The following is a 16,489-nucleotide window of genomic DNA, read 5'->3' on the forward strand; positions in this document are numbered from 1 at the left end:
TTAATTATTATTATTTTCTTTATATCATGTATCTGTTTTCGTATAACAAAAAAATCTTACTTAGTATTGTCTTTTGTTAACATAGCTTTTACACATTTAAAGAAAACACTTTTTTATCGGAGTGAAACTATGTGTATATATAAACTTATAATAATACATAGCTTCAATCCGGTAAAATAGAGCTTTTTTCATAAAACAGGGGGTAAACGGGCAGGAGACTCACCTGATGATACCACCGCCCATGGACACTCAATGCCAGAGGGTTCGCCAGTGAGTTGCCGGCCTTTTAAGCGTGTGTGTTTAAGTGTTTTCTTTAAAATGTTACTTTATCAATTTATTCGAAATTTTATCTTCTAACTTACCTCTTGTAGTACAGATGGTAGCACCCCACCTTCAGATAATCTCCCCCATCCGGTGACAGTAGCAGTTTCTCCCACCAGCAAATCATCAGACGCCGGCAAACATATGGGCGAAATGTGAGGTGCAAACTGCACAGGTGCATCCAGCTTCACCAGAGCCAAATCGTACTCATAAGTGAAGAAATTGTATTTGGGATGAACTGCTTTTCGTGACACGCCCCTCTCTGCGTAAGGATATTGTTCCGAAACGGACGAAAAGTCGAACTCTCCCACGCGGATTCGAATTGCTGATGTAAGGAGGCTGGAAGATAAGGTTTATAAATAGAAATAGCATCTGTTAATCCATATGTTTATAAAAGATATAGTAGTTGTCGAAAAGTAATGGCATTAGCGTGCGACTCTTATCGTGGAGATCGTAGGTTCAATCCCTACCAATTCAGCACAGCCGGGGAATTCTAGGAGCTTTCTATGTGGGCATTTAACATTCGCTCGAGCTGTGAAGGAAAACATCGTGAGGAAACTGACTCGCCTATATCCGAAAAGTCGACGGCGTGCTGGTCACCAACCTCCTGTGATACTTTGCAATACTTTTTTTTATATTACTTGCCTATGAGATGACAAATGATCATGAAACAGATACAGAAATCTGAGGCCCAGACCTAATTAGGTTGTATCGCCACAGCTTTTTTATAGTACTACTACTAAACAGTTTCATATAATATATATATATATAGTACGCGTGGGAAAAAAAACATAAAAAATACTTTAATGTCATGTCCGAAAACAGTTGGTAGAAAACGTTTGTATCCATATTGTCTATGGTATTTGATCTGTTAATTTTTTATTATGTACTGCTAACAAGCTAGCCATTTTATATTTATTTATTAAAAAGATTTACAGCTAAAAATTAAATTTTGTACTAAATGTTAACAATTATGTACACCAATAAAAATCCTCATTATAAACAAGTACTCTATAATCACGTGGATTGATACATTTCCACCCTTAATACATATAAATATGGTATTTTAAAACGCATTTGGTGTAGAAAGTCCACAGATATTTGTTTAACAAAGTTTGATTATTTATTATCATCAATATTATATAAAAATACTGCTGATTTCAGTTTTAAAGTCTAGTTTCTATAATTCAGACTCATAAAACTCACTCGTCAACGCAGTGTCCTGCTGTTGCAATCCATCCTTCGTTGATGATGGCACCACCACATCGATGAGTTGAAGAGAAGCCGAAAAACGAGTTCCGTCTTACTGAAACTTGCCACGGCCAGCGTCCAAAGGTAGAGTCTTTTCCACCCATAATACGAGAGTCTGGGCGAGGCCACATGGATGTTACGCCACATTCTGTAATTTATTAAAACAAATGATTAAAAACCAGTGCTGTCAGGTATTGTCACAAACTATTTAATAATCATTATATTTGAGGCAAATTACATAAAATCATAAAGAATTGTACACTACCAGCAAAAAACAATTTTAAACACTAAAACTCATCTAGACCAGTGCTGCCCAACTTTTTATGTTCTTAGCCTTTCTAAAATTCTTAATAATTCAATTTTTTAATATTATGTATTAATTTAGAATAATTGTTCTAAAATGCTTTAATGATACGTTGTAGGTAGAAATGACTAGGAAGTCGACATCGAGACACGGTAAGTAAAATTTCAAAATATATAATAAAAACTGAAATTCAAATTCCAAGTAATTTTAATAAATTTTCTAATAGCCTTAACAATCAAATGTTGTTGAGGGTGGTCAAATGGAGTTGACCCCCCGTGACCTCCCATTGGGAAACAATGATCTAGGCAGACAGACGCGATTGGGTACTTAATTTTATAACAGTAGTTTTTAAAATCCCCCTAATATTGCCTGGGTGTACAACAATAGACTTTTAACTTGAAACCGGCTGTTTTAGACTCAAAAAGTCAACGACATGAGTCAGACACACGAGGCTGATCAAATACTTATACAAATGATAATGAAACAGATACATAAAATCTGAGACCCAGAACTAAAAATACTTATTTTTTATGACCAGAGCTACTTAAATACTCTGACTTCGTCATTGATTATGAGTTAATATGTATTGCATACGTTTACTGAATATTTTAAAGTCTTTATAGGACACAAGAATATTTATTTTTTAATGTTATACTCGCAGCTATTTTTTGTGCAATTCGCGTAAACCAATTCGGTCCCACGCCCCACTGTTTAGTTAGGCTGATGGTCCCATTTTAAAACTACATATACAACTGAAACTCTATTTACTATTATGCGTATATAAACACCATTTTTTCTTGAATTAATATGTAAATAATAAAAAAAATAACCCCTAATAATTATATGGAAAATATATTTATATATTATTATTATTTATATATAATAAACGTTAAAAATATTTGGGATGAGTTTTGACATGAGGCGTGTGATGCATAGTTGAACTATTGGGACAGCAACGTTTAATTTTCACCGTGCAGTCCATGATTGCAACATTAGCGCTACGGATATTAAGAGAACTACATCGAACTTGCAAACAAAAACGTCGAATCTGTGTCGCTGTCGCTATTGGAAGGTACAAAGTACGTAAGTTGTTTATTCAATAACACTACAGATGCCGCTGATGTTAGTGAACATTAGCGAACGCCAAGTATAGTGGATGGAATTTGAATAGGAAACTAATAAAAATGTGATCAAATTATAGATGGCGTTCTATCAATTATATAGCACGTTATAATTTCATTAAACTTCGCTACATTAAAATAAAAATAGATAAAATATTTTTTTAGGGATGCAGCTTTATCGCTAACATGCCACCTCTTCCAGACAACCGAAGTAAAAAAAAATAAGGGAACCAGGGAATTAATACCAGAAGTGCATAACCAAATTAACTGAATAAAAATAAGTAACTTTTAATAGTCATTATCTATATTCACTCCTAATAGTAATTTTGCCATTATTGGTTTTCTGAAGAAACAAGAGTTGCCCTTCCTTCGATCTTAGTATAGGATCCTCGACCAATCTAAAGACTGATTGGATTGAAGTAGTTAGAATCGAAAAATTCTTTACAGCCTTAATAGTGGGAAAACCTTCGTGAGCGAGTTTTGAGTATAACGTCATCGTGATTGTAGCTGTCTATTATAGATGTCGCTGTTTCATTACTGAGAATTACAGATTACGGCTACTGTAGTATTGATAAAAAGGAATACGAACCAACACTTGTCGTAGCAGCAGTAGTCTGTATAGAAGGTGCTGTGGAATCTTCAGTTTTATTGATCATATTAAGCATTGGATCTTTCGGTTTCTGGTAGTTCTTTTGAGGTTTACTCGTTGTGGTTGTGAATTTCTTGGTCGGCTTCGGTTTTCCCGGTTTCTCCCAGTTAGGTCGTGGTTTCGTTATGAAGCTGGACTCAGTGGTCGCTTGCCAATGCATTGTGTTTACGTTGTTCGGTCTGGACATGTGGACTGAAAATATTTATTTGGAAATTAATATTTATTACTCATGATTGTTTGAAGTATGCAAATGTGTGCACAGCTAAGTCGTCTTTGCAATCTTATTTAAACTATTACATAATGTATAATAAGATCTTTAATTTTTAAAAAAATAAGAAGGTGGACCTCATATATTTATACATTACACATAATGTATATTATATATTGTAAGTATATAGGCCTTTTAGCTTTATGATACAGTTTATAATGTGAGTAGCTCTCGAAAAAAAGCTATTGGTATCGACAATTTATACGATACACTTTATTTATTTATTTATTAAAACACCTTAAATTGACAAGAGTGCACAAGTGAATAAAAATTTACAGACGAAAAAAAAACAAATATAATAAATTAATTAGGAAAAACAACAACATAATAAAAATACAAACAATTACCTAACTATAGGCACTAATAAATAAATAGAACTTTTGTCAGTTCACACAATTGACAATGAAAAAGGTCCGTTAAATAATGTAATTCGATAACTAAATTTATACACCGAATTTATTCATCAGGCACATTGGAGCTTTAGCACTTTGGCACTGTAGACTTTAGTACTGCCGAATTACTGTCTTTGCCATGTAACAATTTTATGAAGTACCTACATCACAAATAGGAATTCTCGCGTCTTTTATCTATCATAGTATCTATTTTATTTTGTTTGCTATTTTACTTTAGTTACAGTATTAAGTCTTAAGTATTACTTATTAATAAACTTTATTATTACTATCATAATTGCTTTGGAATTCTGAAACAGTAAATAACATTCTAATACAATATTTGTAGTATTGGCATCTACCGTAAATGTAATGAACTGTTAATGGTGTAACTCACCTGCAGGAATACTGTTGTCTAGATTTTGATCAGATACCGCCATCGGTCGAGCTCCAGGTATTAAACTAAGACTAGAAGATATTTTATTGTGGGGACTAGCTTCCACATCATTGTTCGGCCTATTTACATTTTGGTACTTATTTACACTGTTATATGTTATTTTATTAACTATATCACTATTTTGTTCGCTAATTGATTCTAGATTGCCGACTGGCAAATTAATTTCTGGAGGTCTATAGCTGTGTGGCGCGCCATCTATAGGTTTGGTCATGAATGAAGGGCGCTGTGTTTGTGTTGTAGGTCTTGGTGTCGTCGGCGTTGTATCGGTAGGTGGCGCTGTATACGGCCGTTCCGTTATTGTGACTGGGCTTTGGGTTTCTGGAAGTCAATATTTTTTAATATAATAAAGTAATAATAATTTAATCGATAGTGATTGTACTACTTTTTTTTTAATTTTACAACCACTACGGTAATTGCTTTATCCAAATATTCAAACATATGACCATAAATAACTAGTGTCTTAATCGTGAGCTCGTTCCTTCGAATCACAGACAAAATATTTTTCTTCCTATGTGCATCATTAACACTGTGAAGTGCATAGAGCATCTTGCAGAGAAATAGCATCTTAGGCCAAGTCTCAAGGCTTGATTCGCTTCTAGTTGTAAATCTTATTGTAAGAGACAGTACCTTCTATAATAATAGGTTTGTCGGGTAGCCTGCAGCAGGATCCGAACATAAATCCGTCCACACATACACCTGCATGTCTCCCCCCAACTCGATTGCACTCCTGCACCCACATGCAAGCACCTCGCGCCCCGCCAGCCGTGCATGACTTGCGTGTCATTTGATAACCTGAAAAAAAATTGTCAAATATTAATTTAGATATAAATTAAAGTTTTCGATACTGTCGAATTTTAACATTTAAGAGTCTATTATAATATAATATTCTGTGAACTATTATTTTTGGTCTATGCTCTTTATATATGTATTAATTATATAATTTTATATAAAATTAGTGCAAATAGTGTTGAAGATGTAGAAAAGGTGTCATCTATGTGTGAGTAGCCAAGGATAAAATATTTTATATCGTGTCACCTAGCGGTGCGTAGCGGAACTAAGAAATTTGAGGGATATAATAGATGTCGTTAGTAGTATAAAAACGTTTATTTATCTCTTTACTCGTATAACAATAATTCAGTAAAACACAAACATTTTTTTCATTTCATTTATTATTAAATAGAAATACAAAATATAATGATCATAATTAACTTTCAAGTGACAATTAAAGTAACTATTAAGAACCTTGGAACATTGCCACCAATAGCTGATCGCTTGAAATTTTAATAATTTGAAACGAAGTTGAAATTCTCAGTCTATAAGAATATTAAAGAAAGTATTTTCATGACATTCCTTAGAGTATTTTGATTTGTGTTATGGGAGCATAAGCTTAATTGATCTTTTCTCATTAGTATAAGAAAACAATGAGCAATAAATGAGGCAATTCTGTGTTTGTGGGCTTTTCAAGAAACCATTCTGTTTGTATTGTCTTAAGCCGACAGGCATCTAAAGATTCCAGATCAATCAAACTGATAGGCTTTATATTTTTTTATAACGTTTGACAATCTGCAATCAGCCTCTTGGCTTTTATCAGACTTTATGAAATTATGACAATTAGGGAACGCAAATCCAATAATTTTTCTCCGTAATTCGTAAACTATCAGACTGCAGAAAGTTTCGCTCTTTTCAGCCGATACACATAGTCCGTCGTTTCCAAGAGGCCCGAAGCTCTGGGGGTTGACGTGTTGCTAAAGTCTCCTTTCGCATCGTACGGTTGATCTTTTAATGTCTTCCTCGACAGTGGCAATTCCCAAATATTTATGGACTTCAGCATTTCGTATTAACCACGGCGCACCGTTCATATTTCGCAGTGTTTTATTTTGTATATTTAGTATATTTTATAGGCTTTATGTGTAACATTAGGGGCCTGTTTAACAATGTAGGGATAAGTTCTACAAAAGCTATTTATTACTTATTGGTAGGATACAAACTATTGTTGCGTTTCACGACTGAAAGATTGCGCTATTCATCACATAGAGTCCATCATAAGTTATGAGTCCGACGAAAGGCGAAGTTTCTTATTCGGATCTTTTATCTTCCAAATCATTTATGTGTTGCTTATTTGGTCCATTGTGTCTTACTTTTGGATCTTAGTTATGATTGTGACCTGACCTTTGTATAGTTACATAAATAAATATTTTCGTTTTTGTATACTGACTGACTTGACTGCTTAAATACAAAGTAAAAACGAATCGGTGATTCACGTTTCAAATTGTGCTTAACGTAACATTAGTTTCAAGAAATATTGTCCATTTTTTATATAACAGCAAACTGATGTTAGGAGACACCATAGGCACGTACTGTCTAGATAAATTTTCATTACATACATTATGACAAGCATCTATGCCACCGCCGTAACTTATAATCATCGGCAGTTGCAGACATGTGTCTGCCCCATTCTCCGATAGACATAACATAAATATTTTTCAGAAATTATTATATACATTGCAATCCTATTAATTTCAAATGAGATGGAAAGAAACATAGAGCATCTTTTTCTCGCATAATACATACTATCGCGATGGTCACGCAATCAATATATTCACTGGGCTAAGTAAAACTTATTCATGTTTTTGCAAAATCATTTATTAGAAACCTAGTTGTTACGCATAGAATTGTATATGTTCATTCGATATCTTAAAATCTTAAATAATAAAATCTATACATAATAAATCAATAGAAATTGAGTTTTGTACATGTATAGCAAACACTTAATAATGACCACGAAGGACGGCCTGATAGCTTTCAGACAACCACTATAAGGAATACTTACAATAGGGCACTTAAAGCACAATAATTCCTAAATTACGTTAGGGAAACGTTTTTATAAAATTATTCAGGAATTTTCTGGATCAAAATTTCACCAGAAAATAAATAACAATTCATGAGTTTTGTTAAACAAGATTGTGTAGCAAAACTGAATTTTTAAAATCCCGTTCGAAGGACCGTAAAAATATTTCATAAATTTTTCCCTTACTAAGCCTATACCGTCTTCCTGACTTTCCAGACACGTCCTTTATAGCATATTATTGTTCATATATCAAGGGATAGGGGAAGGGACGGATCAGGTTCCATTTTCAGTAAGAAATTATTTCCACCAGTAATAAATTGTACAGAAAATATGTTGCCTTAATGGTTATCGTTCGTCTTTGTTGTGAGTTTATGAACATTTTGCAATTCACCTATTGTCTTATATAAAACGATTTTAATAAACCTGCATATGTTTTGTTGATTATATACTCAAATAGGCGTTGACCTGATACAACGTAGATTGAGATTCGGAAGAATTCACTGTATTGTGAGCAAGTTTAGTCAAGAATTTATAGTCTGTAAGTACAACCTTAAAAACATATACATGATTCTAAAAAGCGATATATATATATTTTTTTATTTTTTTTTATTTTTCTTTATGTAATAGCAGGCAAACGGGCAAGAGGCTCACCTGAAGTTAAGCGATACCGCCGCCCATGGTAACTCACATTGCCAGAAGGCTCGCAAGTGCGTTGCCGGCCTTTCAAGAATTGGTACGCTCTTTTCTTGAAGGACCCTAAGTCGAATTGGTTCGGAAATACTTCAGTGGGCAGCTCCACATAGTGGTGGTGCGCGGCAAAAACTGCCTTAAAAACGCTCAGTTGTGGAACGACGGACGTCGAGGTGATACGGATGGTATTTTGTATTTTGCCTTGACATCCGATAATGAAACTCAGCTGCGGGTATTAGACCGAACAAAATATATATCTTATATCTTAGTGCTAGTATTTCGTTTAAAACTTAAGTAGAAACCAGTTGTTCATTAAAATTGATCAGATCAACACGCAAGACTGCTCTCTTAATAAAATCTAAATTGCATTTATATGTAATTAATGTTATTATCGATAAAAGGAAAATTGTCAATTATTTACTATACGTGTAATTAGGGGTGAATTTTCAGAAAATTATCCCTGGATATTCATATTAGACACTGAAGTTTAAATTATTCAAATTATCTTTGCAAACCAATATATCCGTGATTAAATGTTATACAATCTTCAACATCTTCTGCGTTGAAGGACTTTTATATAGGATATTATTAGCATGTCGCATACGTCGTACTTATTATTCGTCAATTGAAAGCAATCTGTACTAATAGTTATAAAAATGGCATCTTAAAGACGAATCCTTTCATTATGAAAAAATAAATGTTAAATTAACTTACACTCCTCGGTCTCGTTTTATCATAGGGTATCCAGAATTTGACAGAAGGAGACAAAAACTTACTTATAAAAAACAATGCATTGTTTTAGTTCTTATAAAGTGGGTAGAGAGATTCAAGCTCATTACTCGCCAACTGGTCCATTTAGATTTTGTAAAGATATTCCAAATAAAAAAAAAGATAAAACTCAAAACCTTCATCCACCAGCGCGATAGCAGTTCGATGTGAAATTTAAACGTCTTTGAGAGAATTCACGATTAAATGAACTTCCGATGAGTTCTCCTTACGTCAACATTTTAGATTAGGGATTTTCTTGTACCTTCCTCATTGAAACGATATGGAATATTGATTTGCAGGCCTGTATTATTTTACGCGCGATTCCATAAATTTTATCAGCAATCGAGTCGCGTGGGCGCTGTGACGAAGCCTTTTAAGCGCTTGTATGATGATATTCTCATGCCTTTATGCTAATATATTTATACGTGATATTGATTATTACTAAATAAACTTTATATATATTAACTGTGACGTATTGGTATTACACATATGAAAATCTGGAAAACTGGTTACAAATTAACTTCAAATTCTTGATTTACATTATTTATAATCACCCATGTGTCAGGGTTTTATATTAAAAATTTTATCCCCTCTATTAACATATATTAATTAAAAAGAAAACGGCTTTTAATTTCTCACAATTTTTTTATTTATTTTATATAATATTGTGATTGGACAAGCTATTGGATAAGCTATCTGTAGCTGGTGTAATCATCACTCTAGGGTCGGAAACGGTCAGTAGCATAGAGTATTTACTCTCAGTTCATTCAAACTAAATAGCAGGCTTTGTCAACCTTTTTCTATTACTGCGTTTTTTTTTCTTTTTTAGGATCAGCTCTTGATTGGTCCATTTCGTTACCTTCCTTTAAACACTTTCGTTGTTATTAATAAAGCTTCTCCATGCCCCAGTCGCCTCTACGTTCTCAAAGGAGAATAAACAACTATCTCACGACTGGAATTCCCACGTCACAACGAATGATGATGCCCTAAACAGAACGGAGGAGCGAAGGAATCTGAAAGGCTCGTTAACTCTGGACACCGTCAGATTCACCAGACATAGAGCAATAATAACTTTTCACTAATCAACATTAAAATACTTACATAATACCTAATAAAAATACCTTTACTGGAATGATACATATATGTTATATCAACTATTAATAATAATATTCAATGGCGCTACAACCTTATCAGGTCTAGGCCTCAGATTTCTATATTTGTTTCAAGATCGTTTGTGAATTGAATAGGCAAGTAGGTGATCAGCCTTCTGTGCCTGACACACACCGTCGACTTTTTGGGTCTAAGGCAAGCCGGTTTCCTCAAGATGTTTTACTTCACCGTTCGAGCTAATGTCCATCCAATCGGGGATCGAACCTACGACCTCAGGGATGAGAGTCGCAAGCTGAAGCCACTAGGCCAACACTGCACTAACATATCAACTATTATATAATAACTCGTAATAAGCCTTTATTCATCTTATTGACATACATTTACCAAAAATAGATTTAAATAAAATTTTACTATTCTCAAATTGTGTGGGTGAGGCCACCGGCCACCTCAACAATTTTCACCCTATTTTATTTTGTGCCATCGACATCTTTCAATACAATTTTTCCAGCCGCCTGTACTTGTTCCTTTTTCCGTTTGGACCAGTATATTCGGTAACAGTTTTAGACCAACTACTATATAGGGTTACATTTTAACAGCATACACACAACATTTAATTAAATATCACAGAAAATACCTAAACATTACTATAAAAAGCGCCTCTATTGTTTTCTTCTTCATTAAACATAAGATGACATATTTGATGTTAAGATTGACTTAGTTTACATACTGTATAAAATAAAAAAAGACATACGTAAATATAATAGATTAATTAGCGTAGTCAATTAACATGTCAAACTGTTTATCTATGCATTAAGTACTATGTTAATCACCCAATTCTCACATTCGCAAATATCACTTAAATACTGGTTCGATAACGGACGGAACTTTCAATTTTTTTGAACTAGACGTCCTTATACGAAGTTCTCATGTTCTGTTTAATTATCTGTATTAGTAGAAGTGCGGTGAAAGAAAGTTGTTTTCGATGAAAAATTTATGATTCATTATGCTTTAAGCGTGCAATTATAGCAATTAAACATACCACCAACGCACTTGCAAACCCTCTGGTGTTGCGGGTGTCCATGGGCATAAATACTTAACTTTTAGTGCTCGTTTATTTACTTCCCCATTAAGTTATACACCTATTATGAAATTGTGAGATGTTTTCCGCTCAGTATAACGTGACGACAGTACAAATTAATACAACCTATAACCCCATTAACTTTTAATAATATCTTAATAATTAAATTACAATTATATGAATGAAGACATTAATATTTGAGTTTCCAAATAGCTTGTTTTCACAAAAGCATTTCTTAACAATAGCTCCATTATTTACGTAAAAATAAAAAGGCTTTGTTGCAAAATAACGAAAGTAAACACGAAATTGTTCGCGTAATAATGTGTTACAAAATGGAGACAAAAGTATAGAACTTAAGTAAGGTCGCTATGCTCCAGAAATGTTGGATGTGTAATTTGAAAATTGTTGAACTAAATTGATAATCATGAACACTATTTGTAACGTTTTGGAAGGACGGGCTTTATTACGAAAATCGGCTACCTTTGTAATATTCAATGATAAGTATAGGTAGGATAAGGATTGGCAGACCTGAGACTGAAAATAGTTTCTCTAATTTATCACACTTTTAAGTAGGATTTTAAGATATAAGATACAAGTCCCTGATACACCCTTAGTGAAAATCCCAGAGTCTGTGTCATTGATATTTTTATGTGATTGCTTATGAGCCAAACACTAAAATTATTTCGCCGGGATATAAATATTATTCTTAAGTAAAACTAGAAGTGTAATTAAATTCGTTGGGGATCATCGTCATTAATCTGTGAAATAGGCAGCTCATACGATTGATTACCTCCCTAAAATCATTGAAAACTCTTCTACATTAACATTTATTAACCATGTCCTATCGTGCTCAATCGTGACTTTTGTAATTTTTGTATTTCCTTTTTTATTGTATCGCTATTTTCTTTGAGCTTTCTAGTTTGTTTTAATAATAAATAAAATATGTTTATTATGGAACATAAGTTACAAGTATCACTTATTCCACGTCATTAAATTTAAATAGGACATCCCTACTCATCGATGAAGAAGACAGAGGATGTAGGCCGAGAGGAAAGGCCGGCGTAAAAAACTCTCGGTACTCTTAAAATAGCAAATCAGCATATAGATTATTAATTAAGAAAAAAATTCATAAGATTGTTATGTTATGTTTCTTTTTTTAGTTTTTTTCCCTTACTAGGGTTGCCTGGAAGAGATCGCTAGTTAGCGATAAGGCCACCCATTGCATGCCTTATATAATTTACGTATTATATTATTTGTTTTTGTATAAATGTAACGAAGTGTAAATAAATAAAATTATATATTTGGAAGAACCAAGTGTTTAAGATTATGTGACCGTTTAGTTTCGCCAAGATTACTATGTTACGTATATAATATCTCATAAGCATGTGAACAATACAGTCACTTCCCGAACTGCAGGAAGTCATTCTATTGTAGGAGATAATCACAATTTCTACTTCCACTTTCAAGTAATCTCCCATGTAATTTTAAACTTCATAATATGGAACTAAGTATCTAAAACCGTTTTCATTTGTTTATTTATTATCTTTACAAGTATTCCAGTAAACGTATATGTATATAAATCCTTTTGCAAACTATGTTGCTGAGCTTTTACATCCGAAGACGTCTCGACCAATTACAGTATTTTGTTTATTCCTTGAACTCTGAGGAAGATTTTTATGGAGAAAAAAATTAAAATTTACTTTTATTTAGTACTTAGGTTTTTATTCCGGAACAGCGAACAGTTTCTATGGGGTATATGTTGGTATGAATCTACTACAAAGAGGCATAGTAAAAAAGTAAGATGAAACGCAGATCGCGGTGACAGCAAGTAATTAATAAAAATACATAAGATCAACGTAAGGGTACAATATAAACTAGGTAAAAGAATTATCAGTAACATTAAATTTATCCGCGAGGTTATGATTATAAGTTTATTTAAGTTGACATTGTACTCGTAACTCCTGAAATGTCTACATGTACTTCCTGAAATCATTAACTTATTTACATTTCGTAGATATTTATCAAGTTCATGTGTAACTAAATGTTAATGACGGCCACAGAAAACTAGAGATTTTATTTAAGGAAACACTTAAGAAATGTAATTCTTAACAAAAAAAAAGCAAAAACTTTAGGTAATATAAAGTTAATGTTATATTATATATACACACTGAATACTTCTTTATAACTAACTTATTTCTCCAGGCTCTAAAAAATAGTACAGATGATTTACTTTTTAATATAAATATTTTTCATAAAATCTTGTTAAAATTGCTTTCGAGTCAACATTTTATATTGCGTTCTTATTATACGTATAAATTTTAATAGTTTTCCGTTAGATCCGGCTCGGAGAATGAAAAATAAATTCATTATACAGTATGTAGGTCAGTTCAAACCACGTAATAATTCAAAACTAGTAGCTACTGGGATCCCGTTAAATACCAAGGACGCTCTGAACATTTGAAATTCCTGTAAGCATACTACGAAAACTCACTGTTCTCGAAAATAATATGTCGAAATGAGGTAACGTTACGTTTATATACGATACATACATTTTTTTTTATTTTGTGGCCATCATTTTAAACTTTGCTCTTATATTAATGTTAATATTTATCAATTCGATGCGTTTGTTTTTTTTTAGTAAGTTTTTTCGAAATCATTTAAACCCCAAAACATAATAAAACAAAACACGATATAGAAAACAATTCTTTTTTTAAATATCTCTCAATATATATGTAGAACGTAAATTACAAATATTTTGTACTATATTGGCCGGCCGCTTGCGTGAGTTGCACTACAAAACAAATTAGATTTAAAAAAAAAACAAGGCGCAACAAGCTTTTGCATCTGATTTCTGTATATATTTTTTTCTTATATTCAAAGATTTCCCTTGGCATACGAGCGAGTGCTATTAGCGCGAATAGACAGAAAATCATTCAGGGATTTCAGTCCCACACTGAGGCACTAAATTACAACAACGATTTGCATGGATAAGCGAAAACTTTATATAGCGAGAAAGTGAGTGAGTAAGTGAAATTCAAATATTTTCAGAAACAACTGTTAGGGGAACAGCTAATAAGAAATAAGTGAACAAAATAACAACACATCAGTACAGAATGTTAGCTAAAATACTGAGTCTAAGGAAATTGTGTTAAGAATATTATGTATGTAAAGTGTATCACAGTTAAATCTCATTTAACCAACTGTTATGTACTATGTTAATATATAGATGCTTCATGCTTTAAAATTCTAGAACTAGAACAATGTTCTACTTACCTATTTTAACTATAGAAAAACTATGTTCGTTTATTAATAGCTTGAAAAGCTTCTGGAAGTCGTATTTTTTTGGGTTACGGACAAAGGCTTATCAGATTTTAAGTGCTAATAAATGTGGTATAAACCTAATAAGACATTAAAATATAAACTATGCGATTCTTCTTAAATAAACCTTCGTCTAAATCATTAACGTGTATAATTAAGTTCTAATCGATATAGACTTCCGCTAAGATAAATTGATTTATAAGTCGGTTTTAAAATAATTGATAACAAACAGAGTACCGTTACGCATTGTGTACTGATTGGGCGGCATTCATTACATTTGATCTCGTCATGGCTGTATTAAACTGAAGATTGCAAAAGCTTACGAAAATTTAAGAAAACACTTTTTAAACGGATTGAAGCTATGTATTATTTAGTTTGACCTATGTAAGACAGCTGTAAAGCACGCGAAACGGAAAGAAAATAAATTTAAAATTATGTAAATAATTCTAAGTTTATAATAATAATACATAGCTTCAATCAGGTTAAAAAGTGTTTTCTTATATGTAAAAGCCATGTTAACAAAAGACAATATTACGAGAATTTGCTATATTACACATACGCCTTGTTATAAAAGATTATTATTTAATTACCTTATTGAAAACTATTGTTCAAGTATTTTACTGAACTGCGATAAATTAAAAATTGTTAAATTAAAAAAAAAGAGAATTTGATCGGATTTTTTAATAAAATAAATTTGGCTTAGAAGGAACTAAAGAAAATCTAGATATACTCGTAAATATGTATAAGAAAAATAAAAAAAAACTGTATCCGTATATATGTGACAATTATTCATTGAAAACATCATCTATATACATTTTGAACTCAGATTTCTGTATATATTAATGAGCTATTATGTGCCTAATTTTAAAAACAAAACTTAACTGTCGGACTGAACTTTGGATTCGTACGATTAAGCCTCTTGGCACCATTGCTCCTTATTTGAACTAGACAATTTAGCTTTTGATAAACGTTTATTATATTTAAGTAAATGACTCTTAGTTCAGAGAATTACGTGGTTATGCCTGAAAGCCAATACCATCAAAATAACCTACATACAAGTTACCGATAACCTTTTTATAATTTGCATTGAAGCCCAAATTAAACCCGGAAGCTGCAACGGTTTATCTATAATCTTTGGTTCGCCAGATAAAGAATTGATTATTTCTCAATAGGCCAATTGAATCCTAGTTTTTATCCAAGCGTTTTTGCTATGCGAATTATACGTAATACATTCAAAGGATTATATGCCTTCCTGGTATGGTTTGAGGTTGATTCTTCTGTACGCAATTAGTTTTGATGACTTGCAAATGGAGGGAAAGAAATATTATTGTAACAGATTTTTGCTCTATAGCGAGTGACGACATGTTAAAAAATAGTTGTTAATTGTCAATAATTTTCGGTGGTTTTCATATAAACTGGGGCTGTTCAATTAACAAAACGAACTGTTTTAATGCATTAAATAAATTGATACATTACTTTAAAATTTAATTATTAAATAGATATTTTAATACACTATATAAATGTTTCAAATGCGGATTTCATATAATGCTTCAGTGACGTGGTAAACAAACAAACAAAAGAGAAAGATCTATCTCAATTTAAAAGGTTTCAAATGGCGGTTATTGTATAAACCAAAGACATTCAAATACATGACAGAGGGAGAGAAAGAATAAAAAACTAATGAGAATATTGAAACAATGTTTCTAATAGTGGTCAAGGCTTCGTAAACAAAAGTCTTGCAAACCGATTATCCTAATCCAGAATTAAATATACCGGTTAACCGGTATTTGCAGGTTATTTATTAAATTCCCTTCCGTATTTTAATTTATAATCAAATCCAGTCTATGCGGCTTACCACACACTTAACTAGACACCGTTAACTTAACCATGGTTAAATGAATGGTGATACAATGTTTT

General features: G+C 32.4%; 1 protein-coding gene across 2 annotated transcripts in view; it reads right to left on the reverse strand.

The window, feature by feature from the left end:
• The window catches only part of LOC123720428 (serine proteinase stubble), a 96,929-nt gene that overhangs the window by 5,092 nt on the left and 75,348 nt on the right, over positions 1 to 16,489 (reverse strand). For both annotated transcript variants that reach the window (XM_045677027.1, XM_045677026.1), the window contains exons 4-8: positions 5,388 to 5,552; positions 4,701 to 5,078; positions 3,587 to 3,838; positions 1,528 to 1,720; positions 363 to 660 (exon numbers count right to left, since the gene is read on the reverse strand). In XM_045677027.1, the coding sequence (XP_045532983.1) occupies positions 363 to 660; positions 1,528 to 1,720; positions 3,587 to 3,838; positions 4,701 to 5,078; positions 5,388 to 5,552 (1,286 nt within the window). The remainder of the gene's footprint in view (positions 1 to 362; positions 661 to 1,527; positions 1,721 to 3,586; positions 3,839 to 4,700; positions 5,079 to 5,387; positions 5,553 to 16,489) is intronic.

Source organism: Pieris brassicae, chromosome 2 (assembly GCF_905147105.1).
Source record: "Pieris brassicae chromosome 2, ilPieBrab1.1, whole genome shotgun sequence".
In the NCBI taxonomy this organism is placed as follows: Eukaryota; Metazoa; Arthropoda; class Insecta; order Lepidoptera; family Pieridae; genus Pieris; species Pieris brassicae.